This window comes from Paroedura picta, chromosome 2 (genome assembly GCF_049243985.1).
Source record: "Paroedura picta isolate Pp20150507F chromosome 2, Ppicta_v3.0, whole genome shotgun sequence".
NCBI lineage: Eukaryota > Metazoa > Chordata > Lepidosauria > Squamata > Gekkonidae > Paroedura > Paroedura picta.
In genome coordinates, this window is record NC_135370.1 from 419,318 (window position 1) to 447,311 (window position 27,994).

The following is a 27,994-nucleotide window of genomic DNA, read 5'->3' on the forward strand; positions in this document are numbered from 1 at the left end:
AATGTTTCTACTTGTGTAATGATAATATTTACTGCTTCTTTAAATACCTATTTATAAAACAAAACTCACCTTTCTGCCCTCACCAGGGTCCCCAAGGCAGGCAACGATTCAAAATGTGATGAAAACCACATTTTAAACCCAGCCCTCCAAACGTATGGGCATAAATCTTATTTATTGACCAGGCCAGGGCAGACTCCTGGTGTTTCCATCAAGGACCCCTTTCCAGAGTCTATTAGATCTGCACCCACTCTGAACAAGGTGGGATGGGACAGATGATTGAAATACGTTTTTGACCACTTGCTTCTCTATTGTAATTTGGGGTTTTACAGGGGCTTTATTGTAGTTAAATGTTTTATTCGGTGAACCGCCGCGGGTTCCTAGGAAATGAGGCAGCATACAAATGGAAATAATAAATAAATAAATTGACACATTTTCCATGTTGCACAGAAGTAAAGACTCAGACCATTAAGCTCCTGAGGGCAGCAGTTTCACTGTTTGCTGCCCTTTTGGTAGAATTAAATTTGGTTTTGAAAAGGGAGAAAAGATGACTCTACAGAGGTAAAAGAACAAAGCAAGAGTAGGGGCCCAACCATAGACCACTGGAGCAATCAGAGACTGCTGTTTGAGGCCATTATGATGCCCAGTGGGCACCGCTTAATGCCTTCAGGCTGACCACCTCGTCCTCATTGAAGTGGACCAGAGGTAGAAACTTAATGCAATTGGCTGGGCTTACTAACAAAACAAACATGCCTGCATAAGGAAAACGGGCATCCCACTCCTCACGCTGCTATTTCTTGTAGGTCAACCCAGTTGCGAAGGCCACAGAATTGTACACATTTTATGCTGGTAAGAATGTTATGTGATCTGCATGTAAAAGGCTCTGATTCAAAGCGGCCTTAAGTGAAAGGAAGAGGCACATTTTAAAACTACATAACTTCAAAAAGGTAGCTTCATATTTTATATATAAAATTTCCCATGTTTTTTCCAGCTTTGTTAAACACACAAAACTTCACATTGAGATGCATCTTCTTATCCTCCACTGAGTTGCTGAGGTTAGAAAAGTCAAAAAAAAAGCTTTGACAAACCCTGGATTCCAAGAGTGGATGACTCTTCAGAAGTCACTGGCAGCTAATTCCAAGGAGCTGATCTGAACTCTCCAACAGTCCCTTCCTTTACATGGCAAAAGGATTTGCATGAATTGTAACATCCTTGACGTGGACATCATTAAGAGGCCGGAAAGTCTTTTCATTTACAGGCAGTTTTTCCAGCTCATCCAGTGTGTCCAGACCATCAATTACTCTGGGGATGACAAGAGAAAACAGTCACTGACACAGTCATCTTCTGCTCACAACATCCTTCTAGCAGGACATCTCTCTATAGAATATAAAGAGCTCTAACTAAGTAGGGCTTTAAAGTCCAAGATAAAGTTTCCAGTCTTGTCTACTCAGACTGGCAATGACTCTCCAAAGTTTCAGGAAGAACTTAATAGTGTAACATATTTGACTATTTCCTAATAGATTGTTTCTTCTTATAGTACATTCATTATCACCTCAAAATGTGTAGAATCACTGTTCTAACCCCTCGAGCAACGTCAAAAGCTCCACCACACTTGGCTCCCCCCCCTTTAAAATGATCACCATTCAACCGGGTCAGCTATCCCTCTGCTCTTCCCTCTTCACACCAACATGGTCACTGAAGTCTTTCTTACTTCCCAAACACCGTGTACTTCATGTCCAGATGTGGCTGTTTGCCATAAGTGATGAAGAACTGAGATCCATTTGTGCTGGGTCCATTATTCGCCATTGAAACGACTCCGCGGACACTGTGCTGAGAGAAAAATATAAAAATTGAGGGGGTGATAAGTCCTTGCATAGAAGGCTTATGTAATCCGGCTGCATTTGCAAGTTTTCAAGATTCTTTCCCACTTTGAAAATGGCAGCCTATTCCTCTACATTCCATAACCCAGGAGCCCTCAGCATGGGGCCCCCTAATTGCGTTTAGAAGGTGAGCGGGGCTATAGTGGCCTTTTTCCCACAGGGCTTGATTGGCTATAAAAATCTGAAGTCATGTAGAAGAGTTACTATTAGACTTGTAGAGTGCTTGTGCTCGAAAGCTCACGCCTAACCCTAACCCTGAATAAATCTTTGTTGGTCTTAAAGGTGCGACTGGACTCTGATTTTATTATGCCACTTCAGACCAACACGGCTACCCTTTTGAATCTATTAGACTTGTACACACCCCTCATCCCTGACATTTTATGGCTGGGTCCACCTCCTGTGGCAGCCATTTTGAGATTGTGCCACTACCCTTTGTTGGAATTCCAAAGGTGGCTACAGGTTGGGGACCCTTGCCATAGTCGTATTCAAATATGGGACATTTTATGGCTCTGTTTATATTACACTGACCAGCACTACTCTCAGGCCAGTGGAGCACCTCCGCAGATCACAAATCTTCTGAGTTTTCCTGGGGCCCTTCATTTCGGGGGTGCCCAAAACACATTACCTGCCTCTAGAAACTTTTATATGGCCCCACTCCATAGCTCATCCTAATCAGCCTTTTATTCTTAGTGTAAAAGTGTAACAGCTTTCAAAATGTCCCTTTGTCACCGTTACCAACATAGATACTCACTGATGTAGGAAACGAACATCAGAAATTCCAGATCTACAGAACTAAGCTCTATTATTTGCACACGAACTGTGTTCACATAACAAACTGGTAAAATACTTTAGCCATCTAATTAAGTCACAGGAAGTGTTGCATAACTGCCGCGGTATGATGGTGCCAATGATAACCTCAAAGTCTTTGTGTCAACCCAATAAACATTCCAAGACATGGGAGAATCAGGAGTAGCAGCTGCGACTTCTGGCCAGTTCTCAGAGGCTAACGTGTCAATCCAGACCGGTCTCCCCATACCTATGTGAGCCTGTGGCCAGTATTATACTATTTACATATATAAGGACTTGTCACTGGTGAAAGAACTGAAAACGGAGATTACCTGGATTCCGTTTTAACAGGAGTCCTAAAGAATAAAGAAACAAGGAAAACTACAAAAATAGGACATTTTTCTTTATTTTACGAATATATTTATCATATCGCCAGTGGATAGTTCTGTTTCTTTCTGTTTGGTTTAACTATTAGACCGTCCTACTTGTATGACAGTTCTCAGAAGCTGCCTGATGTTAGAAACTAAGCATCACTGGCAGAGAGCAGAGCTGCTGAACGGAACAGCTGCAAGGAGTTTGCAGAAGAGAGCCACTCCCTTCTACCCAAGCCCCTTTGCTTCCCAGCACTCCAAGTCTTCCTCTGCCCTCCATCCCGCCTGTCACGAGCCGTGGCTGAGCTGTTCGACCAGAAGCGACTGGTGGTGCTAAGAAGACTGCCTTTCTTGAAAGGTTCCATAAGGGAACGCGATACGCAGCACTGATGGGGGCAGGGGATGCCCTGACTGAGCCGGTTGCCCCCCCCCCGTAGGGGGTTTTATAAGGGGGTAGTTCAGGTAGGGAGGAGGGTTCACATAGAAAAAGTCTGTTGATCTAAAAGGTGCAAATTGCTGGAGACATCTGGTCTGCTCTTGCAGTTGTAAATCTGCAGCTTCCAAGAACAAGTGGGGGGTACTTACAGCGGGGGAGGGGGAGCTTCCCTAAACCAGGGGTAGTCAACCAGGGGTCCTCCAGATGTCCATGGACTACAATTCCCATGAGCCCTTACCCGCGTTTGCTGGCAGGGGCTCATGGGAATTGTAGTCCATGGACATCTGGAGGACCACAGGTTGACTACCCCTGCCCTATAAAGTTTGGCCAAAAGGCCCGGGAAGGTTCAAAGAGGAGACAAAAGGGTGTGTGTGTGGAGCTTAGCGAGCTTCTAACTCAACTCTCCTGGCTCAAGCAGGACGGACGGATATGACCCCACCCCTGCCTATAATTGTGCTTTGGGTTTCAACCAATCAAATTATTATCCCCAGGTTGGTGTATGCAGTTCTCTCCTTCCTGCATTTCTCCTCACAACAACCCAGTGAGGTAGGTTGGACTAAGCGAGCGTGAACAAAAATCACCCAAAGAGCTTAATGTATCAGTAGGCATCTGAACACGGATCTCCTCCAGCGCAGCGCTGCCTTTCCAACTCTGCTCCCCTGCATGCTCCGAGCTGCCTAAGCCATGGAGACTTTAAAAGTGGGCGGGACTAGACCGGGCTTTTCCTGGCAAAGCTTCTGAATGGACACTGGCGATCCAATCGGCTGTGGAGATTTTTTTTAAGTTGCGTTTGGCTACTCTGCTATCGCAGCACAAGATTTTTCACTGTGTGACCGAAGGTAAACCGTGGCCACCATTTGTGGTCAGCTCTGCCTCCTGCAGCAGCCATTTTGCAGCTGAGCTGACCATACTGTCAGGACTCCCACTATGCAGGGGCCCCTGGGCCCTTCATGCAGGCCGCTGGCCTCCCACCATGCTGATGCAGCAAAGTGGTCCTTGGCCCCACTTCAGCAGACTAGGTAGCCAGTCCTGGACAAAGACCACCAAGGACTCATCTTCCTTGTGTTCAGCTTTCCCCCGGCCCCCTGGGGTACAGATGGCCACTGACATCATTAGACCCCATTGGCTCTACAGTCCTAGTTTTCTCTCCACAAGGGACATGGGCTCTTGCATCTTACTTCCGTGCCCAGTTCTCTGAAGGGGCCTGTCCCTACTTGTGGAGTTCCTCAAAGTCTTAAAAATACTTCAGAGGTTTCTCTGTGGTCAAAAGATTTTAAAAGGCTCAGCTAAGGAGCAGGTCTGGAATGCCCTTAGCTATGAACAGCAATATATAAAAGAATAAAGAAGAATGGAAGTTTGAAGACTCCATAGAAGTCCTTTTTGTATATTTGATTTGCCATATTGGTACCCCAGTGCCTCTGTACTTGCCCTGAGTCTTGTCCTTCACTGGGTCCTACCGCTCTTACTTTATTTGGCTTCAGCTAAGGAAAAACAAGGGATCTGCTGGGAGTGTGTGTGTGTGTGTGTGTATAACAACACGGACCCTGCCTTGGTGCAACAAGAGCCAAACAGAGGCTTGAGCTGGTTACTCTCCAGGATCTGCTGTGTGTGTGTGTGTGTGTGTGTGTGTGTGTAACAACACGGACCCTGCCTTGGTGCAACAAGAGCCAAACAGAGGCTTGAGCTGGTTACTCTGCAGTATCACGAAACTAAACAAAAAAGCTGTATGGAAGAAAGTCAAGAGAAGGTTCTGAAAACAAAGCGGTGGAATCTTAATGCTCATAAAATAACAAAGTTAAACGTCTGTCTAATTGCTCATAAAGCAGCAACATGGGTTCTTGCAGCATAAGCATGATGCTCCTGAATGGGTGGACAGATAGAGGGAAGGGATGTATCAGGGCCTGTATCAGGGTTGACAAAACTTTGGCTCTCCAGATGTCCATGGACTACAGTTTCCATGAGTCCCTGGCAGTGGTTCATGGTAACTGTAGTCCATGGCCATCTGAGGAGTCACAGGTTGGCCACCCCTGGTCTCTATTATGTAGAAACTGCCACTCATAACCTACTGACCCTCCCAACCAATCACAGTGCTGTCTGCATGCAACTCTTTGAGCAAGACTGAGTTTCCCCCTCCCATACCAGATTCCCAGCCAAATTACATGAACTAATCAAGAGGCTTTTGAGGTGGCCTAGATGAGTGACCATCAGTTGGGGAGGGGGTTGGTGGACACCAGGGTAACGGGAGCACCAGAGGATGACCACTTTAGAAGGAATTGTCCTTAAGGTAGCTTCCCTCTTGACAATCTCTAACAGGCAGACCCAGCTGGACCCAACTAGGGCCACCTCCTTCAGAACAGAAGACCTCTTTGCCCCTTTTAGCAGAGAAGGAGGAGAGGAGAGCAAGCACAGCTCCAGCAATTAGCTACTCCACTGCTTTACAGTCAGCCTCATTTCTCCTGCAAGGATCTGGCATGAGAAGCAGCAAAACATACCTTTAAATATTCACTGAATTCGTCTTCAAATTTACGGCCCCAAATGCTGCTTCCTCCTTTCCCAGAACCTGTGAATGGACAGGAGGGAGATGAGCAGAACTCCACAAGCCCGGCAACCAGCCATGCCCACCCATGCCCGGCACAGAAATGCCCTCAAACTGTCAACCCACTGAGGAGGACGTGAGAAACGGAGCTGGGTGAGCAATCGGCACAATTTCACAAAACTGAACACGTCTCTTGTGCCATTCAGAAAAGACTCTGTGACGGACAGCACCTGAAAGTGGCCAGCTGAGTGCTCCCACAGCAGCTGCGGGACACGGGTTGGGGGGCGTAGCTCGGCCGCCACTTGGATTTGGCTTGGGCTGGGTTGGGCTGGTTTTCATGTGGGATGTTATTGTATTAGGGGGTTTTATGGGGGTTTTATTGAATGTGACCCACCACGAGCCTTGCGGGAGTGGCGGGCTATAAGTCCAAATAATAATAATAATATTAACAACAACAACAACAACAACAACAACAACAACAATAATAGAGATCCTCTCACGGGTGTGTGAGCCAGAGCAATGGGATCTGGGCCTAGGAGGACGGATGGCTCTTTGCCAGGCATCTTGAAGCTCCCAGGCCCCTCCTGTCCCTGCCCAATCTCTGTGGCTTTGTCCAGCCCTGGGGGCATCTGAGAAGGAGCACAGCATCTTTTCACCACAGCCCCTTGGTCAGAATGGCACCGAGGTGTTTTTCCAAGGTTTTATTTACAAAGAGGGAACGGTGATTGGAATGAAACTTATATATATATATACACACAAACACAATTCAGTTCTTACTCAACGGGATGTTACTTATTCAGCTAGAGGTTTGTTATTTATGTTTTCAGAAAACACAGTTGTCTTTCTTTTATCCAAGTTTCTGGATCTCACCCAATCTGCCTGAGATCTTAGAAAGTGGACACTTTCAGCTTGTGCCGCCCCCTTTCCAAGGGGCCGGAAGCTCTCCCTCGCATGCTCCTAACTCAGGACATTCTCCTCTGCTTTCCCCTTACATCTAAGCAGAGGCCCTCCTCTTCTTCTTTAAAAGGATTCCCCTTCTGATTTGGCTTAATTTGGAAGCAAATGCCGGACTGCCCAGATTCTCTCTCTGCCAAATCGGTGCCACTTTGAGGATTAGCTCTCTATCCAAAACCCAGTGCTGCCGTTTGAGTTTCTCCTCAGAGGAGTTTATTGCTAAGGTTCTGAGCCAAAACTCAGACTGAATGACCTTCCCTCCAGCCCGCAGGCAGACAAAGAGCCCCCATCAGCTGTGGCTGGCCAAGCACGGGGCTCAGAGTCCAGGCCCTGGCCACACTCTCCAGAGGGCACTTCTAGCCCCTCACTACCCCCAGGGCTTCTTACAGCGCTTGGATCCTCCTCTCCCCGGTGCTGCCTGTTCCAGACTGCCCCGCTGAGGACTGCGTTTGAGCTACTTCTTTCAGACATTTATCGGCCCCTTTCTCCTCCCCTGAGCAAAGAGGGGTATGGATTGGGGTCAGAACCAGCATCAGAACCAGCCACGCTCCATGAGATGCCAGAATGCTGCCGAGGAGCCCTTGCAGAAACCAATCCCCCAGTCCCTGATCTGCCCTGGATGGCCAGGCTAGCCCGATCTGGTCGGGTCCCAGAAGCTAAGGAGGGCCTAAGCTACCTCGTCTTTGGATGGGAGCCCACCAAGGAGACCCTGCGTCGCTGCGTAGAGGCAGGCAAGGGCAAACCACCTCTGAATGTCTCTTGTCTTGAAAACCCCAAGAGGGAGCACCATGAATTGGCTGGGACTCGATGGCGTTTTGCACCCATCATCCCTCATTCTCAATATGCAGATGAAAAAGCTCCGAGGGAGGGGGTCTAAACTGGCTCTCCGGATGTCCATGGACTACGACGGCCACAAGCCCCTGCCCACTGGGCTAGTCTGGCCATCCCTGCTCTAAGGTTTCCGAGAAAAGCTCTTGAGCTCCACATTGATGCCAAGCTTTACTGTGACGATTGTCCAGGATCCGTGACGTCTCGGAAGCCCAAGTGATTCCAGAGGTGGCAAGGAAGAACATTGCCCCCCCCCGGGGGGGTTTGAAGTAGTCATCATCACCCTCCATCCCCCAATGCCCTTGTTCGGCTGGGGGAGAGGGGTATTTTCCGCCGTGTTGGGTATTTTTATAGTCTTTTAGTGGGGGTTTTAATAGGGGATTTTAAGACTATTGTTACCCGCCACGAGCCTGTAGGGAGTGGCGGGAAATAAATCGAGTAATAATAATAATAATAATAATAATAATAATAATAATAATAATAATAATAATGCCTGACTGACATTTACCATTTAAAAGTCATCAACCACAACAGCCTTTGTGAAATTTGCCAAGCAAGATAACAAAATCACGGCACTGCTCCCAATAACCACACTTTTGCTACTTGACTCGGAGCTACTGTCCCGAATCAATGATTTAATAACACTTAGCCAAATGCTTTACCTGTTGGATCTCCTGTCTGTACCATAAAGCCTTTGATATTCCGGTGAAATATGCAGCCGCTGTAGTAATTACTAGCACAGAGAGCCAGGAAATTCTAAAGAAAAACAGATTGCTATTTGAGATCTAGAGCAGCTTGTAATGTGGCCTCTGGGATTTAGGTTAAATAGAACTGCCCACTCCCCACCCCGACTTCTTTTCCATCCCCTGACTTAAATTCCCTTCCTTTCCAGCATTAACGATGCTTAGCTTTAAAACAGACTCAAAGGGACGGGAAGAAACTGGAATTCTGGCTAAAAGACGGAGAGGTCTAGTGGCTGACCGAGGGTCAAACCTCTCGATTGGGAAGCACACAAAAAAATCCTAGTTATAGGCCATCATTTGTATGCATGACGGTGTGATGGTTAGTGTCGGACCAGGATCTGGAAACGGGCTTGAATACCCACTCTGCCAAAGAACTCTTTGTGTGACGTTAAGCCAGTCACACACTCTGCCCAACCTACTTCACAGGGCTGTTGTGAAGAACAGAGGAGAGAAGAAGGCTCCCTTGGGAGAAAGGTGAGGGATAAATGAAGTTGATAAGATCAAAAATCACATCAATTATGCTGTCAAAGGACAAGCAACTCCCAGGCAAGAGTCAGCTAGGTGTAGTGGTTAGGAGTGCAGACTTCTAATCTGGCTAAAGGTAAAGGTATCCCCTGTGCAAGCACCGAATCATGTCTGACCCTTGGGGTGACGTCCTCTAGCGTTTTCATGGCAGACTCAATACGGGGTGGTTTGCCAGTGCCTTCCCCAGTCATTACCGTTTACCCCCCAGCAAGCTGGGTACTCATTTTACCGACCTCGGAAGGATGGAAGGCTGAGTCAACCCTGAGCCGGCTGCTGGGATTGAACTCCCAGCCTCATAGCAGAGCTTTCAGACTGCATGTCTGCTGCCTTACCACTCTGCGCCACAAGAGGCTAGCTGGGTTTGAATCTGCGCTCCCCCACATGCAAGCAGCTGTTCTGACCTAGCAATGATATCAGGGCTCTCTCAGCCTCACCCACCTCACAGGGTGCCTGTTGTGGGGAGAGGAAAGGGAAGGCGACTGTAAGCCGCTTTGAGCCTCCTTCAGGTAGAGAAAAGCAGCATATAAGAACCAACTCTTCTTCTTCATCATCATCATTCTGAAATCAGAACCAGCCTTTTAAAATGGTTTTAGGAAACTGAATGTGCAGAGGGTGGCCAACTGAGACATGGACACAGGCTCATGCAAGCCTCTGGAAAAAACCAAGGGAACCATGCTTGCCTCGCCTACTTTGACAGCTGTGCTCTATTTATTTATACATCATGGATAGCCACCTCTCTCACTGAGACAGGCAGATCGACCCATTAAAAGGATGCCTGGGTTTCCAGATCTAAATATCCGGGGCAGCATCTCCTCTTAATATTATTTAATTAATTTCTATACTGCCCTTCCACATATGGGATCGGGGTAAATCTCACCAATATCACTGCATACATTTCAAACTATTCCCCTCCACTAGCTCCCCTGGACTGGATAGGACATCAGAGAAAGTAGCAGACAGGGGAAGCCAAGAGAGAGGAGATGAAGGGGGGCCTGTAAAGCTTTGGACTGCCCTGGTGTCAACCACAGGCCTGGCGAAGAGCTCCGTTTTACAGGCCCTGCGGAACTTCTGACTCTCCTTCAGGGTCTGGATCTCAGTGGGCAGCTCATTCCACCAGGCCGGGGAGAAGGCCCAAAAGGCCCTGGCTGTGGCATTTCCTTGGGCAGGGGGGCACTGCTGAAGCTAAATGACTTACTTCACATGCCTTGGGCGTCCGCTCACAGAACAGCTCAATTTTAACGTCTCCCACATCTGTGTGCAGCGTCACGGCCTAAGAAGTGGTGAGAGGATGGGCCTTATTAGTTATGGAACCCAAAATTAGACAAAACCGCCCAAATCAACAAACCCAGCCAGGCCCCCTGGCTTGCAGAACTAGCTCTGCACACACATAAAAGGACATTTGTGGCATGCAAAGGTCCCCGGTTCAATCTCTGGCATCTCCAGTTGAGAAATCTGGCCACAGGTGACGTGAAGGACCACAGTCTGAGTGGACAGCACTGACTTTAAAGGACTGAGGGTCTGATTCAGCAAAGCAGAGTTCAGATAACTCAATCCCCGGGAGCCAGAAACAGGGTCTTTTAGGCTGTTTTGTAGAATCACCAAGTCGCAACCACTTTATGGCCACCCGGTCGAGTTTTCAATGCAACAGAGTTGGTTGGCCGTTGCCTAACTCCCTATTGCAACCCTGGGCTTCCGTGGTGGCCTGCCAGTCCAAGTACTAATCAGAGCCAACCCTGCCTGGCTTCTGAAATGTGCCGAGCCCCAGCCATCCAGGGCAGGGCAGAGGTCAGCCATAACTGAAGCAAATATGTGGAACCTCACAACTTCAAGGTAGCCATTCTGCAGCTGGCCCAGCCCCCTGGCAGCGATTTTGTGGCAGCAGCAGCCTGCTTGGGAGTATTCACTAAGAGTAGGAACATGTGCTCAGGACCCCTTAGAGCCCACACTCAGCACCGGGGGGGGGGGGGGGGGCAGAGAAAAGTGCTGCCATGTTGCAGCTGAGTTATAGTGGCCCCATAAGGCAAGGGTGGCCAGACTGTGACCCTCCAGATGTCCATGGACTACAATGACCATGAGCCTCTGCAAGCACCATGTATACAATTAAGCTTAATTAATTAAATTAAATAATAATAATTTGATTATGCCTATTCTGTCACGGATAACCGCAAAAAAACTGTGTGTACAATAAATTGTAAATCAAGAATCTTAAGTCCTGTTTGTTAGAGAGCCAGTTTGGTGTAGTGGTTAGGAGTGCGGACTTCTAATCTGGCATGCTGGGTTCGATTCTGCGCTCCCCCACATGCAACCAGCTGGGTGACCTTGGGCTCACCACGGCACTGATAAAACTGCTCTGACTGGGCAGTGATATCAGGGCTCTCTCAGCCTCACCGACCCCACAGGGGGTCTGTTGTGGGGAGAGGAATGGGAAGGTGACTGTAAGCCACTTTGAGCCCTTCTTCGGGTAGGGAAAAGTGGCATATAAGAACCAACTCTTCTTCTTCTTATCCAACCCTTGGAAAGCCAAAGGAAGAAATCTCAATCATGCATAGTAATGGAGGAAGAATAGTAAGGTCAAACTATCTAAAGCCATAAAGGAACAATCAGTCTCACCATCTGTGCCGGCCCTGGACCCAAAGCACCGGATGTCTCAAAGCTGCCTGCAAAAAGAAACACAGTTTCATTTCCTGCTCAGCAAGGTCAGGGGTGTAAGACACTTTCCAAAGGGGGGTTAGTGGGGAGATGAAGCGTCCTGCTCCTCTAAGTTCCTATAGCACTTAAGAAGCAAGAGGAATGAGTGGAAGCTCAAGGCAAACACAGCCAGCGTCCGCAAAAGCGGATTGACCAGAAGGTGTCTTCAGGATGCTCCAGGGTCACACTGCTGCCTGTCACCCAGAGAACAAGATACGTGGACGCTTCTGCTTTTGATTTATTTATATCGCCCTTTCTCCAAGGAGTTCAAGGCAGCCAACAACATTCTCCCCTCCTCTATTTTGTCCTCACAAGACCCCCATTAGTGATTTGAACCCAGTGATTTGAAGCTGGGTCTTCCCTGGCCTGCCGCTGTTAGACCAAACAAGTGGTGGCAGAAAGCTCCTGAACACCACAAGTACCAAACTGGCCAAAGATGGAGCATAGTGGGCAGGAACATTGACCCCTAATATACAAGGGTCTTCCATCTTCAGGACACAACAGCTTTAAAAAGGAGAGCTTCCCACTGTGATCTGGATAACAAAGGCCCGGCTCATTAGAACTGGATAGCTAAGCAAAGGATAGCTAAGCAAAAAGCTCAGAGGACCATAATCTATTTGGGATTCCCAGCCCAAAGGAGGCGAATCTGGTCTCTCCGGCCTGGTGGAAAAGGACTTTGCCAAGAGAGCGCCGGACCCTGCGGGACCATAGCCAGACAGGGCTCTTCCACCAGGCCTACGGTCGGGACCCCGAGAGAGGCTCAAGAAGCCCCGCGGCCCCCCTGATGGAAACTGACGGAAGACTCGGCCCAGGAATCCGGAACTCCCCCTCCAGTCTGAATGGGCCGGGGGTTACTCCACCTGCCCTGACCTACCCAGGAAGGGCAGACTATGACAATGAAGCTTTATTTATTATTTTAGTACTTGGGTGGGAGACCCCCAGAGTCTCCACATGGAGACGGATAATGGCGCGGCACCTCTGGACGTCTCCTGCCTGGAAAGCCCGACGGGGACCCCGCAGATGGGCCTGCAGTCCCCGGACACCCTTCGGCCCCACAACGCGGCTGCTTCGCCCACCCTGTGGAGAGAGGGGCACGTCGTCCCCAATGCAGAGGGGAGCAGGAGCCTTTCCCCTTTATTCAGGCAGCGATTTCTGCGGCCTGGAGCCGAGCCAGGGGGGGGGGGGGCAAAGGGAAGCGCCTGCCTGCAGCCCGCGACCCACTCGGGGCCGGGGAAGGGGCTCTCCCCGCCAACAGCGCCGTCAAGGGGGGCACGCGGGGGGGGGCTGCGCCCTTCCCGAAGGAGCGGAGCGTAGAGGCCGGAACGACCCGGGTTCGAATCCCGGCTCTGCCGAGGAAGCCGCAGATCCTTCCTAAGCCTCGCCTGCCTACCTCGCAAGGTCGTGGTTGTGACAAGCAGTCCTGAAGGTGGGGCGATGCGGCCGGGGGGGGGGGCCAGGGGGGCTGACCTCTCCAGCCAGGTCCCGCCGGGAGGCTGGCATCCCGCGATTCCCGCCGCCGAGTTGCCCCGCCCCGCCCCGCTCTTTGGGCCGCAGCCCGGCCTCGCCCCCCCCGCCCCCCCCCCAGTCTGCAAGGCCTGGAAGAAGAAGGAGACCCCCCATCCCCCCCCCCCCACCCACCCACCCACCCACCCAGAGGGGCTCCCCCCGGCACGGCGCCCCCTCCCCAGGAGTTCCCCCGCCGGGAGCTGGCACCCGGGCACTCACCACCCTCCTCTCTCCCCCCGGAGAGGCCCCCGCCCCCCCCCCCCGCAGACACGCACCGGCGCCTGCGCAGGGAGGGGCGGAGGGAGGCGAGGAGCGCGCAGGCCGGAAGAGGAGGAGCCGGAAGAGCCCCCGCCCGCCCGCCCGCCCGCCCGGAAGGTCAGGCTGAGGGAGCGGGAGCGAGGGGGGCGGAGAGACGCCCGGGGCCACCTCCCGGCGGGAGGGCAGGGACATTTCCCCCCCCCCCGCGATCTGGGCCTCCGGCGGAAGTGCGGGGGCGGGGGCGGGGGCGGGGGCGGGGGCGGGGGGGCGGGAGAAGCCGCTGCGCCCCAGACGCCCGAGGCTGCCTCCTCTTGGGAGGGGGGGGTCTCTCTCCGCATGGCCCCCACGGAGCCCCCAACCCAACCAGGGCGGCTTCCCTGAAGGAAATGATCCCCGCGGGCCCTGCCCCCCCCCCCAGGCGCTGCCCCCCCATTCCCAGGAATGGCCCCGCCTCGGCCCGGCAGACCCGCCCCTCGCCCCCACCCATGGCCAGCAGGGGAGCGCAGGTGGGACTCCAGAAGGTTCTGGAAGAAATTGGGGACCCCCCCCCCACCCGGGCCCCCTGGGGGTGGGCATGCACAAAACAGGCCTTCCTTGCCCCCTCCCCCCACAAATCTGGACCCCTCGAAATGCATGACTGGAGATGCTGAGTTGCAAAAGAATATCAGGGCAGCACTGAAACCTGGTGCAAAGGCTGAGGTGGGCCTCCTTGAGTAAGTGTGCAGCCCTTGCCGGCCTTCGTGCGGCCAAATCTCCCACACCGTGCAGGTTTCTAACAGCGCCAGCCTGCCGTCCTGCAGGCTGATTCCCAGCAAGAAAGTGTGTGTGGGCACAGGTATATATTAATGATGTGCAGATTATGATTGCAGTCCAGTGCCCTCCTGAGGTTTTTTTCTTTCTAAGAAAAGCTCCAACTAAAAGCCTTGGGTTGCTCAATGCCGTTAAAAGTAAGGAAAGGGAGATGGAAATAGATGGAAACTTTTGAATCTGGCCGGTACCATACAGACAAACCCGTGCACGACCCTCCGATCCTGACTGTCCATATCTGCAGGTCCCCTGGGCAATTGTGTCCTGCATTCCCTTTGGATGGGAGAATCCATTTGACCTGTGGAATGATGTTTTTATTCCTTTTATTTAAATGTCACATTGGGTACCCATCAATGTCGTTTGCATACCCAGCTTTAAAAAAATTATTCTGTGAGATCAAGGGAGGACTGGCAAATACTCCAGAAGATAGAGACAGAGTTCAACAAGATCTGAACACAATGGAAAAATGGGCAAATGAGAACAAGATGCAATTTAATAAAGATAAGTGTAAAGTTCTGCATCTGGGTCAGAAAAATGAAAAGCATGCCTACTGGATGGGGGATACGCTTCTAGGTAACTCTGTGTGTGAATGAGACCTTGGGGTACTTGTGGATTGTAAACTAAACATGAGCAGGCAGTGTGATGCAGCGGTAAAAAAGGCAAATGCCATTTTGGGCTGTATCAACAGAGGCATCACATCAAAATCACAAGATGTCATAGTCCCATTGTATACGGCCCATTGTATACGGCCATTGTATTCAGCTCAGACCACACCTGGAGTACTGTGTGCAGTTCTGGAGGCCTCACTTCAAGAAAGACGTAGATAAAATTGAAAGGGTACAGAGGAGAGTGACGAAGATGATCTGGGGCCAAGGGACCAAGCCCTATGAAGATAGGTTGAGGGACTTGGGAATGTTCAGCCTGGAGAAAAGGAGGTTGAGAGGGGACATGATAGCCCTCTTTAAGTATTTGAAAGGTTGTCATTTGGAGGAGGGCAGGACGCTGTTTCTGCTGGCTGCAGAGGAGAGGACACGCAGTAATGGGTTTAAACTTCAAGTACAATATAGGCTAGATATCAGGAAAAAGTTTTTCAGTCAGAGTAGTTCAGCAGTGGAATAGGCTGGCTAAGGAGGTGGTGAGCTCCCCCTCACTGGCAGTCTTCAAGCAAAGGTTGGATACACACTTTTCTTGGATGCTTTAGGATGCTTTGGGCTGATCCTGCGTAGAGCAGGGGGTTGGACTAAATGGCCTGTATGGCCCCTTCCAACTCTATGATTCTATGATTCTAAGTTCATTTCCATTTCGTGTATCATTTCGTCTGCATCAAAAGAGTGTCAAAAACCTGCGAAGAATGTCTGCTGTAATTGTGATGACACCTGCCAACATTTGCATTTGTGTTGACAGAGGATGTGGCTTCAAGGTGCAGAAGGTGCATTTTCCAGCCAAAACACTATCCTCCTCTTCCTCCTCCTCCTCCTCATTCTTGTATCCCACCATCCCTGGTAGCACAGGAAACGAGACAAAATAAATTGTCAGCCAGTTGTTTAAAAAGCAGGACGTTCATGACATGTCATGATGGAGCCTCTTCTGGGGGTTCTCGAAGCCTGAAGAATGTAAATAGGTTGGGAAAGGCTTCCATGGATGGATAGCAATCCACACAAGAGAAGAAAATGGGGTGGCTGCCCCATACTCAGCCGTGTCAAAACACATTCATTCTTGGCCCAGCATGGTCCTGTCAATTGTGTGTGGTTGCTCACTGTTTTGTTCATTTGTTTTACTGTCCTCCAGGTGTGGCTTGTTCTGTGTTGGTTGCTGGTGGGTAATTGATCCTCTGGCCTGGCTGAGAACAGCTCTATCAGAGCTGTGATGTGCCCAAGGACACCCAGCTGGCTGCCTGTGGAGGAGCGGGGAATCAAACTCCACTTGCCAGATTAGAAGCCACCACTCTTAACCATGACACCAGGCTGGCTCTTGACTGCGACACCATGCTGAGGGATGGGGAGTATTGCCTATTGATTTCGGAGTCAACAGTTCAGCTCCATCCTTTCAGTAAATCTCTTCTGCTTTAGTTGCGAAGTTTTCTTACTGGACGTGCAAAGAAGATCATGACGTTTTGTAGGATGACGACACATTGAGCAGAAGTCCTTCTAGCGCCTGAAGGTGGTTGTCGTTTTGTCACAGCCATCTTACACTCTGGTTTCCTTTTCAGCTTTCCCAATTGTGTTTGGTGCCTTCTGCATGCCACTGGCCTTTCTGAGGGGGATTCCCCGAAAGCTCCTGCAGGTCCAGCCCTCGATCAACCTGAGGTCTCGAGCCTTCATGGATCTCAAAGTCCTGGTTTCTTTGCTGAATGACTTTGCTTCGCTCTCGCTGGCCGAAAGCTGGGACAACGTGGGCCTCCTGGTGGAGCCCAGCCCCCCCCACGTCGTGAGCACTCTCTTCCTCACCAACGACCTCACCGAGGAAGTGATGGAGGAAGCGCTGCAGGAGAGGGCGGGGCTTATTCTTTCCTACCACCCCCCCATTTTCAAGCCGCTCAAGCGTATCACGTGGCAAACGTGGAAAGAGCGCCTGGTGATCCGAGCCCTGGAAAACAGAGTCGGGGTTTACTCTCCCCATACGGCCTACGACGCGGCACCTCACGGCGTCAATACGTGGCTCGCCAAAGCCCTTGGTGAGACATCCCTCATCAAATGATCGATTAATTTCCACAAATCTTGTGTTGAGGCAAGGCAGATTTCTTTTGCTGTTGCCAGCTCAGTCTTGTTGCATGTTTTAAAAAATGTATTTTTACTGCTTTTTTGGGAAAGCTGTTTTTATTTCTTAGATTTCTAAACTGCCCTCTTGGCGAGCTGGCTCAGGGCAGTGTACAAAGTGGTATATAAATACAGTGCTTGAAACAAAATGTAAGTTTAAAATTAGTTTAAAATAAATAACATTAAAATTAACAAATAATAACTTATAACATCATCTTGTTAGCCTTTTTAGTAGTTTTAATTGCATTTATATGTTTTTAATGGTTTTATTGTTTATGGTGATGCAGTGTGCCACCCCCAAGATGACTGGCTCAAGGGAGGCAGTCTATAAATGCAAATAAAATAAAATAAATAAACACAAAAGCAAGTGAAAACGTTTAAAATAAAATAAGCAGATAATTGAGAAGACTTGCTAGAAGTTTTCATTATATGCTAATTGGTATTTTTTCCCATATGTTATAATACCACTCAGATGGGTGGCCGCCAGAGTAATATTTGAGTCCAGGAGAATCTTAGAGACCAACACGATTTCCAGGATACAAAGTTTCAAGAGTCAAAGCTCTCTTCCTCAGATATCCTGACAGATACTTATCATGGATGCTTTAAGCTGATCCTGCATTGGGCTGCGCTAGATGTCTTGTATGTCCCCCTTCAACTCTATGGTTTCTACCCTGAAAATCTTCTTGGCCTTGAAGGTGCTACTGGATTCTGATCTTGCTCTTATACTCTCGTTGTCCACATTGCTTGCCTAGGCTTGTAAAACACGTTCCATGTGGTGATTAATGAAGCGTTGAAATAGGATCCTGAAATCCTAACCATGTGCACATGAACATGTTATTTAAAGTATGAGAGTTAGCTGGCAGGCAGCGTTCTGGCAGATATTAATTTGATTTCCTGTAATCTCTTTTTCTTAGGCGCCTGTACTACTATCCCTTTGCACCCGTCTGCTGCTCCCAATTACCCTACGAAGGGGTGTTACCGGATTGAATTTAGCTCTTGCTCTGCTGAAGCAGTTTTGTCACGGCTGCGTGAGATGCCAGGTGTGTCTCTCCTCACAACGGTCCCTGCCAGGTACGGTGACAGGCTAGGCAGAGGCTTTCCTTTCATGCTCGTATTCACGGGTGGGGTGAGCATATGTCTCTTCACATGAGCATGGTAGATGAGAGTAGCCAGAAGTTTACCCGGTAACCCTTGTGGAGCAAGCAAAAAATAAAAGGATATAGGATATCTTCTTGCAGATGCCTCTAAACCAGGGATTCCCGGGGAATCCTGGGGTTATTTGTGAGCTCCCCAGGGTTATGTGACCTTTCCCAGAAGTTCAGTTGGCCACTGACATCACTGGAGCCCCCTTCCCTGTTGCCCTACAGGCCTTGTCTCTTACTTCAAGGCGGAAATTGTAAATGACCAGTCGATAGATTGGCTGGCTCCTGCATCTTACTTCCACGCTCACTTCTCTGGAGGACCCTGGCCTAAAGAATATTTCAGGGGCTCCTCCACAGTCAAAACTTTGAAAAAGTTGGTCTAAATAGTAACCTGTCATATTAACAGGTAGGCCAGAAAATTAATCTAGTTTAGTCTTGGCTTGGATTCTGAAAGTTTTGACTCTCAAAATTAGGACCCAGTTTGGTGTCGTGGGTAGATGTAGTGGTTAGGAGTGCGGACTTCTAATCTGGCATGCCGGGTTCGATTCTGTGCTCCCCCACATGCAGCCAGCTGGGTGACCTTGGGCTCGCCACTGCACTGAGAAAGCTGTTCTGACCGAGCAGGAATATCAGGGCTCTCTCAGCTTCATCTCCCTCTCAGGGTGTCTGTTGTGGGGAGAGGAAAGAAAGCCACTTTGAGACTCCTTCGTTGAACTTCAAGCTTATGCCCTAGAAATCTTCAGTTGGCTGGCCTTGCTGGTGTGAAGAAACAAAGTTGGAGTCCGGTGGCATCTTTAAGTCCAATAAAATCTGAAGAAGTCCATCTGCACAGAAGAGCTTAGAGCCATCATTAAACGTTGTTGGTCTTAAAGGTGCCCCCAGACTCCGACTTCGTCCTAGAAATCTTGTTCTGTCTTCCTCTTCAGTCTGGCTCCGGTGCCACGAAAATCGCAGCCAAGTTATGGTAACCCAAGACGGTAGCGGTCCCCAGTTTTTTGAACCTGTGGGCACCTTTGGAATTCTGACAGTGTGGTGCAGAGTTGGGTGCTTCTGCAGCCAAAGCGTCCAACCCTAGTGTGGTGGCTGCAGCCACAGAGTGGCTCCTACAGATTAGGTGAAGGTCTTTGTGCTGTGGAAGCAGCTTCTGCCAAAGAAACATTTGTAAAAATCCGCTTGAGAAAAGCCCAACCTGGCCCCAGCCACTTCCTAAGAACACTTGGGAGGGACCACCCTAGGAATCCACAACGTAGGGGGTTCAAGGCCAGGTAAATTCAGAGGTGGCTGGCCATTGCCTGTCTTGGTGTACTGCCTTGGTGGTCTCCCATCCAGCTACTAGGCAAGGTCGACGGTGCTGGGCCTCCAACATCTAATGAGATTTTGCATTCCCTTGGTGGAGAGCCCACTTGGCGTCCTGGTTAAGAGCGGCGGCTTTTAATCTGGAGAGCCGGGTTTGATTCCCCACTCCTTCTCCACGTGCAGCCAGCTGGGTGACTTTGGGCCAGTCTCAGTTCTCTTAGAGCTGTTCTGACTCAGCAGTCCTGCCAGAGCTCTCTCAGCTCCACTTGCCTCACAGGGGAGAGGAAGGGAAGGGGATTGTAAGCCGCTTTGAGACTCCTTCTGGCAGAGAAAATCAGGGTACAAAAACCATCCCTTCTTCTGTTCCTGCTCTCCTAAAAGTAGTGCTTTTTCCTCCTCTAACGGAGGGCAGGGGGCTCTGTACTTCTCCCTGTCAGTGGAATCCAGGGTCTGGGTCAGGTCCCTAAGACATGAGCTGCCTTTCCTTGCTGTCTTTTGAAAGTGTAACCCTTCACAATTTTCCCAGGGTTGATGGGGCAGAGCAGGTGCAAGTCAGCTTGAATTGTACCCAGAGTGCCTTGCTGCAAGTAATGGCCTTGCTTTCCCAGAGCAGCCCCGTCTACGAAAAGACGGAAATCATCTCGTTACAAAAGGTAAAACCACCCACTTGTTTTTCAACCCGTGTTTCCCCCAGACTCCTTTCTCAAACAACAGCCCCAGAAATGAAACACTTCAAGACAGGGCTTGCCTTTTAGGAAAGAGGGCGAGTAAGCAGGCAAGCAAGGGATTCCTTCTCCGGAGCTGAACAAGCCGTAAAGAACACATTTATGACATGCCAGCCTAGCCTTTAGGCTCCCTCAGTTGATTGCCTAGGGCGAGGAGTCGAACCAGGGTTCTGGGGAACCCCCGGGGTCACATGAGAGCTCCCCTGGAGTTCTGCCCCCTTGCCCAGAAGTTCAGGTAGCCTCTGGCTCACTAGACATCGCTGGAGTCCACTTCCCCTGTCGCTCTACAGGTTCAGTCTCTATCTCCAAAGGTTAAACAAAAACATTAAAATTAGAATACAAATGGTTATTAAGTGCATATTAAAAACAACTTTATAGAAATCAGCTTTTTATATTTTAAAGCTGTTTTTAATCTAACACTCTCCCCTCATTTCAACTTTTTGGCTTCTGTGCAGTTTGGGATCTGTGCCTTCGCAGAGCCTGCCATGGAGACGAACTCACAAGCCATGTATATATAAAATTCTAGAAGCTCCCAAGAGTGCTCACCGCTCCCCTCACGGAAGGGTGACTTTCCCGTCCAGAGTCACGTGATGTGGGAAGGATAAGCACTCTCCCCTCAGTTCTCCTTCCTGCCGCTGGAACAGGCAAGTCAAGCCATTATCAGTGGCTCACAATGGAGAAGGAGGGAGGGTTGTGTGACTGCACAGAAGACCACTCGATGAACAACAGTTACAGGTAAGTGCCATCCTGTTTTCATCTTCATGGGTTTTGTGCAGTCCCACATAAGAGACTAGCAAGATCATGCACCCTGGAGGTGGGTGTGGGCTTTCACAGAGGAAAAATGGATTGATAACCCACTCTACCCACAGACCCTCTCTCCAGGAGTTGACATCTACGATATAGTGGCGGACAATGTGGATCATTGACCCACTGCAGATGTCTATTAGAAGCAATCCAGCCATGAAGACTGCAGAAAAACTACTGAGCACTTGTAATTCAGAGAGACACCAATAGGGCCATCTACCTCTGGCAGAGATTAAGTTAGTTTAATAGAAACATCCACTCAACATGATAATGCTTGTACTGAGGCCCTTCTACCCCTTCCTGGGTGAGTAAGGCGATTAAGGGTTCCTACATTGCCTGGAACAGCCCAGTCCATGAAACTAAAAAAAGAGTAGGGTCCTGGGAACATCTCCTCTCTGCTTCAGAACTCAGAAGACCTCTTAAACTAGGAGTTACTTAGAAACCACTTTGGGAAGAAAACCCATTGTGAGAGTCTTCGTTTACTTCAAGAAAAGCAAACCTTCCTTAGAAAAGTTTCTTTGTTAGAGCAGAGCAAGATACTACACGTAAGGCATAGTTAGAACTAACTTACAGAACACTACAGAACACACATATAGGGGCCAGGGGAGGTGCCCCCCTTCCTGGGAACATAAAGCAGATACCATGTCAAGGAAGTCACAACTTCTTTATAACAACGAGTGAGAAAACAACAGGAAGAAGGGAGCCCAAACGGATGTAGGAGGGTGGAGGGAGGTGAGGAATGTTAGGGCATCTGGCTTGCTTGGAAATTACAAAGGGAATTTGTCCTTTGTTTGGGTGTCAGCTAAGCCCAGGCATGGCAAAGTGCTAAATCAGAGCAGGACCACAGACTACTAAATCTTGGCAGAAATACCTGTGGGTTCCTGACTCCCGTGCCTGGGTTTAACACTACTCATCCCGATAAAATCCTAGAAAAAGAGGGCCAGATGCTTCCCCCACTCTTTAGGCTGAAGCCACGGCCATTCAGAAAGGATGCACCGTAATATATAAATCAATCAATGAATAAAAGAAAAGGACAGATTGTAAATTGCCCTGGTTCAAAGCCACGAAGATGAACTGAGGGGACAGAGCTGGCCCCTCCCACATCATGTGATGTTGGGCAAGAAAGTCACCCTCTGGGAGGGGGGAGCACTCTTGGGAGCTTCTGGAATTCCATATATTTGGCCTGTGAGTTCCTTTGCAGGGCAGGTGCCATGTGGGGCTGCACAGAAGCCACGAAGATGAACTGGAGATGCCTTTGGGCTCGGCATTAGATCCTTTGGGTTGGGTCCAGGCCTGTTCCCATCAGCAGAATGAAATTTCCATGCCTCTCCCATTCTGTTAAGTCTCATTACAACAATCCTAGAGGACCCTTAAGAATGACAGGAGTTTGGGGACTGCAGTGGAAATTGGTGGAAGTTGCTAGTTTAATCTAGTTTATTGTTATTGTTATTATCCTTATTCATGGTCCCTATATATATTTGTGAAACGGCCTGGGGGGGACGATTGGTTCTGGCTGTCCGAGTTGGAATAGGGCCAATCAGGGCGTGCCTGGCTGTCTCCACCGCTACATGGTCTTGCAGGGCCCCAGGTAAGAGGCCGCCGGGGGGGGGGCATCCCTTCCCCGCCCTGCCCACCGCCTCGCTGGGAAGCATTCAAGCAGCTGGGGGGGAGAAATCGCTTCTCCGCAGCTGGGCAAGCCATTGGCCACGTGTTCGCCAGCCACGGAGAAGCATTTCACCCGCCAGGGAGTGAGGGAAGAAGAGATTGCTTCCCTGTGGCCCGGCAAGCACACCAGGCGCCTCAGCAGAGTGATCTCTTCTCAGAAGCGATCTCTTCTCCCCCCCCCCCCCCCCCGGCGTCCAGAACGCTTCACCACAGTCCAGCAAGCACTTCCTGCGTCACGGAAAAGCAACCGCGCCAGAGAGGGGGAGGTCCCTTTCAAAGCCCATTCTTATGAACGGGCTTTGCAGCTAGTTAATTATATATTTCTTACCTGCCACTCTTGGCGTACCAGCTTATGGGACAAGTCCCATAACAATAACCTCAATAACCCCCCCATTAAAACCACATAGAATGATACACAAAAAACAGCTTCAATTCTCAACCAGCTTAAATTCACAGAACTAAGAGTTTAAAGAAAGGTTGTGAGAATCGGATTGTAGATTAAAGCTGTGTGTGAAAACATCAAACATTAAAACTCGAATTTTTGAATTTTTAAGTTTTGAAATTGACTGAAAAATAATGGGGATATCACAATGCAACACTGGTGTATTTCACTTGCAGCCATAAAGTACAGAGTGGGGCTCACTAGGGAAGTGGGCATCTCGGGCCTGGCCTCCTGGCGGTTTACAGTTTGTGTCTCCGTGTCCCTTAAATTTTCCTGGTCAAAAGTAACTTCCATAACAGATTTCCATTGCATATCTTAAAGATTTTCCTTGTAGCTGCCACATAAGATGTTTTCTCATCAAAAATAGTGAGAGAAACCAGACTTTGCAGTTCACAATACAGTTTAAAGAGTAACATTTCTGCAACTTAATATGTCACATCCCCCCCCCAAAAGAAAAGTCCTGGTGGTTACTTGCGTGTGTATGTAGTGCCAATGTAACTCCTTAACCTTTGCTTCTTCCTAGCCTCTGCTCAGAGATACCGGAATGGGGCGGCTGTGCACCTTGGGAGAGGCAGTGGCTGTATCGGTCTTGACTGAAAGGGTGAAGAGCCATTTAGGAGTGCCTCATGTCCGCCTGGCCCTGGGAGCAGGGAAAACACTGGGTACTGCAACAGTAATTTTGGATTTTTCTCACAGGACTCAGAAGTCAGCCACAAGACTAGAATTCATGAAAATGCCCAGTTGCTCAGTGTTCTGAAGAACATTATGCTTGTGGGACCACCATGAGATTACTCGGTTATAACATTTTAAAAAATTGCTTTAGATGGGTAGAGAATCCAGTGTGTGTAGTTTCAAAAGTGGCATGAAGGTGCAGTCAAGAGGCCAAAAACCAGTGTAGATGGCTGAAAAGGCAAATGGGATTTTGGGCTGTATTGAACAGAATACCATGTCCAGATCACGGGAGGTGATGGTACCACTTTGGTTCAGCCTCACTTGGAGCACCTTTGATGCTACATGCTGCCCTTAGACCTTCATGCAAGGACCAGAGTTATATCCCTGAACAATAACCCCACTGCACAAAATTCTCATTAGAGTTACAAACACTTTTAGCTTTAGTCCAATGTCATGTCTTGTAGAGTCCGAGGTGAAGGTGGTTGCTCTCTGTGCTGGTTCGGGAACGAGTATCCTGCAGGGGACAGAAGCAGATCTCTATCTCACAGGTAACCTACTTCATTCTTTCACAACATCCCACCAGAATAATCAAGGGAACGGAACAAGACAGTGTTTCTCATTGCAGTGACTTGATGGGAACAGTTCAGAGCGTGGGCAGTCCTGCCTCTTCATGTACATGGGTCTAGAAATGGAAGAGTTCCTAATTTATAATGAACTTGCAATAACTTGTCTCATCCACATCAGAACAAAATTATGCAGGGCAGTTTGCTTCTTTCCTGCAAATCAGAAATATCTCCCTTGGGCCTATGCTGAGCTTCGTGATGATGGCGTAGAAGCGCTGATGATTATTTTATGCTATGTGGTTTTACCCTCTTGATTGTGCTGACAGGGGAGATGTCCCACCATGACGTCCTGGATGCCGTTGCCAGAGGCATTACTGTGATCTTGTGTGAGCACAGCAACAGCGAACGAGGGTTTCTTCTGGAGCTGCAGCAACTGCTGGCTGTTCATCTGGAGAATAAGGTCCAGGTCATCGTTTCAAAGAGGGACAGAGATCCACTCCGAGTGGTGTAGAGGTTTACACTGCACAAGTCAGAACTTCAGCATGATCTTCATGGGCTTCATGCACAAAACGGCCATGATGGGGACAAAGTGTAGCCTGGAAGAAGAACGCAAGGGCCAGCGTGGGTCCTCATGTCCATCCCAGTCCTTTGGATCAGATGCACATGGGGAGTCCCATGCTTGGACCGTATTCTCCAAAGGTGTGCACACACCTGATTCAGATCAGTCCTGAGGGAGAGGGGCTTTAAGCTACCACATGCTCCCTTCCAGTAATGACAGGATTCTAGAGCGCAGCTGTTGACTCCACTGGGGCCATTTGTATGTTGCCTATCCATGTATCTGTAAATGCTCCAATAGAACAAGAAAGTGCTTAAGTACGTTTCCCTTACGTTTGGGGGATTCTGATCCAAGTCCAACCTGCACATGTCTGGAAATTATGTTTCAAGCAGAGACCTCCAGGGCATCTCTGGTGCAAAGGGACCAGGGTGGACGGGTGGGGGACAGAAGAACGTGTGGATTAGCCCGAAGATGTTTTCTGAAGAGTTGGTAACACAGAATTCCTTGGTGAATAAACTGGGCTGCTGATGTTTGCAACACCTGATATTGTATATCATATCTGGGAAAACTTCTTCCTCCATTTCTAATTTTATTTTGTCCAAACCTCAATTTTTGTCACGATGGATGACATTCTAAACCAGTGGTCCCCAACCTTTTTATCACCGGGGACCGGTCAATGCTTGACAATTTTACTGAGGCCTGGGGGGGGTAGTCTTTTGCCGAGGGATGTCGCTGCTGCCACCTGAGCCCCTGCTCCACTTGCTTTCCTACCGGTGCCCCTGACTTCCTGCTGCCCACTGGGGGGCGCTGCCAGCAGCAGCTGCGCAGTACCATGCCGAGGGGGAGCTCCACCCATGGTGGCCGCTGGAGAGCACCAAAGCTGAGCCGGCGGCAGAGTAACAGGCAGCCCCCGAGGCAGCATCCGGGGAGGAGGACGAGGTACCAGTCCCTGGACCGGGTGTTGGGGACCACTGTTCTAAACTATTCCACTAATGGCAGACCTTTCTCTTTAGTGGAAGGAGCTTCCTGAGGTGGCAGAAAACTCTCCTATTAGGGGAACACAGAAGGTCCAACCCCTATTTCTGTGTGACGGCCATCCCATCACATTTTAGCAGCTCTGATGTAAGTTAGTGGAAGGAAGAAAATTGACCAGGAGTGTATACTAAGCTTCAAAGTGAAGAGGAAGGAGTTGGTCCCAGGTTCTTCTAAAGAGGTCCAAATGCTATGTTTACTAGAGATCACTAAACTCTCACATATGTAAAACACGTCCAAATCCAGGGGCACGGAAAGAGCCCATGGAAAGAGCCAAGTCTTCAGATGAGAGGATACCTATAAAGGAGTTACTGGAAATTAGAATCTAGACAACACTAGGTTAGCCAAAGCTGTCCTCAGCAAGTCTTGGAGAAATTCTTCACGTGCAAAATTCAATCCAATTAGAAAGGCAATCCCCCGCCCAAAGGAAAACAATGCAGCCGAATCCACCTGGATCACAGGGGTTACTAGAAGTGATGAGAGTAATAAAGAAATTGAGCTGCTTGCTCTCTCAGGCGGCATGGAAACTGGAGGAAAATAAAGCGGAATATCGCTGTATGACTAAACTTGCCACTAGTTCATTGAGCACCAAATAAGCCAGGTGCCAAACAGAACATGTATAAAGAGACATCTGGCTCAAATAGGGTTATGAAATTTCATGTTCCTGTGTACTGTGGTCTTAGTTTACTTGGGAGTTGGTAGATTCTTTAGACAACTTGGCCAAGTGTAACCAGTTAGAATTCTCAGACCATTTTTATTGATTTATTTGGAAGTTTGTGTGCTGCGAGCTTGTTTGCTTTCTCCCCGATATTTTGTGTTGTCTCAATTTCCACCCCTTTTGAATCCAACCACTCTTTTCCCTCCCCCACCCCCTATTACAATAAATTTCCCATCCAGCTCTTTGTTTGGCGTCATTTGGGTATAGTATATTTATCTTAGTCTCTTTTCTACATGCCAAACTGCATGGAAGCTACATCATTCTCCTCCGGTTTGGATATTCTCAGCTGGTAACAGCTCTTACCAGGTTATTTTCAGGAAACCCCAAACGTCCCCGCAACGAAACGGCTGCTTCTTTCCACCTCATACAAGAGGGTGGAAGTTCCCACGTACCTTAAAGTAAGAACAGGCACCCCTGAGGGTCACATAATGCCATAAAGACACGTGCATCCCAGAGCCCTTTCTCTGAACATTCTGTTAGAGATGCTAAATTATCACAGGTGACCGAACCCAACACAGCAGTGTAAACTCACTACCCCCACCTCCAATTTCTGTCAGCCTTTCCCCAACACTTTGAAATTGCACGTTTGAAGACAAGAAACCGCGGGGGGGGGGGGGGCATGATGGAACTGCACACAAAGAACAATTGCACAATTAAAAATATATATTTCAAGTACTCTCTCTTTTTACTTCTGATGTCACCAATAAGATTTTTATTAAGGCTAAAAATGTTCCTATTCAAGACTTCCATCTTTTGCTCTTTCTTGTCCATGTTCAGACTCCTTGCTGGAAATCTTGATCTAGAGCTGCTGGCCACCAGGCGTCTTTTCCAGAGTTAAGTTACTCCAGCAGGCTCAAGAACTGAAAGGCACACAGCTATTGGCGACTGACATTTCCTTTGTCTAGAGTTAAAAGGGCAGGAAGGGAAACCTGAGCAGAGCTAGAGGTTGGCTTCGCTCCATTGTTCTAGGCAGACTCCTGAGATTTGGAAATGGCAACACAGCATGAAGTATTTCAGCGTTCTTCGAGTGAGGGCAGCTCTATCAGAACAGGAAGGACTTCACACGTCACTATCTTTTTCTAAAAAGTCCACCAAGGTCCCAATATCCACAGGAATTAATAAATATTCCACTCCATCGGCACCCTGAAAGCAAAGACAGTACATATTACACCATGGCGAAGGCACGATGAGATGTCAAGGGCTACTCGGGGGGGGGGGGGGGGCACTTGTGCAACCATCTGCTCTGGCCCAGCCAGGGCGGGGACATTGTGCCATGCATGGGGGTATGAGAAGGGGGGGGGGAGGTTG

General features: G+C 49.1%; 3 protein-coding genes across 11 annotated transcripts in view; 1 reads left to right on the forward strand and 2 right to left on the reverse strand.

Moving 5' to 3' along the window:
* Nucleotides 1-931: 931 nt before the first annotated feature.
* Nucleotides 932-13,715, reverse strand: PPIL3 (peptidylprolyl isomerase like 3). 4 transcript variants are annotated; one of them, XM_077319128.1, is made up of 7 exons: nt 13,526-13,715; nt 11,667-11,713; nt 10,252-10,326; nt 8,451-8,544; nt 5,963-6,030; nt 1,709-1,827; nt 932-1,299 (listed from the first exon to the last, which is right to left on the reverse strand). In XM_077319128.1, exons 1-7 carry the CDS (start codon nt 13,698-13,700, stop codon nt 1,173-1,175), a joined length of 705 nt encoding a protein of 234 aa, XP_077175243.1. In that variant the 5' UTR covers nt 13,701-13,715; the 3' UTR covers nt 932-1,172. The 4 variants fall into 4 exon arrangements, with proteins under 4 accessions (XP_077175243.1, XP_077175246.1, XP_077175245.1 ...); XM_077319131.1 differs by having other exon boundaries at nt 13,470-13,576; XM_077319130.1 differs by lacking the exon at nt 13,526-13,715 and adding an exon at nt 13,135-13,336.
* NIF3L1 (NGG1 interacting factor 3 like 1) lies at nt 13,149-26,871 on the forward strand. Of its 6 annotated transcripts, none has more exons than XM_077319127.1 (7): nt 13,149-13,170; nt 16,525-16,989; nt 17,986-18,142; nt 20,036-20,162; nt 23,669-23,807; nt 24,282-24,365; nt 24,707-26,871. In XM_077319127.1, exons 2-7 carry the CDS (start codon nt 16,554-16,556, stop codon nt 24,889-24,891), a joined length of 1,128 nt encoding a protein of 375 aa, XP_077175242.1. In that variant the 5' UTR covers nt 13,149-13,170; nt 16,525-16,553; the 3' UTR covers nt 24,892-26,871. The 6 variants fall into 6 exon arrangements, with proteins under 6 accessions (XP_077175242.1, XP_077175239.1, XP_077175240.1 ...); XM_077319124.1 differs by lacking the exon at nt 13,149-13,170 and adding an exon at nt 13,605-14,343; XM_077319125.1 differs by lacking the exon at nt 13,149-13,170 and adding an exon at nt 13,605-14,221.
* A 460-nt stretch (nt 26,872-27,331) lies between these two features.
* The window catches only part of ORC2 (origin recognition complex subunit 2), a 29,881-nt gene continuing 29,218 nt past the window's right edge, over nt 27,332-27,994 (reverse strand). The window contains exon 16 of the mRNA XM_077319120.1: nt 27,332-27,829. Within this exon, the coding sequence (XP_077175235.1) occupies nt 27,746-27,829 (84 nt within the window). The 3' untranslated portion in view covers nt 27,332-27,745. The remainder of the gene's footprint in view (nt 27,830-27,994) is intronic.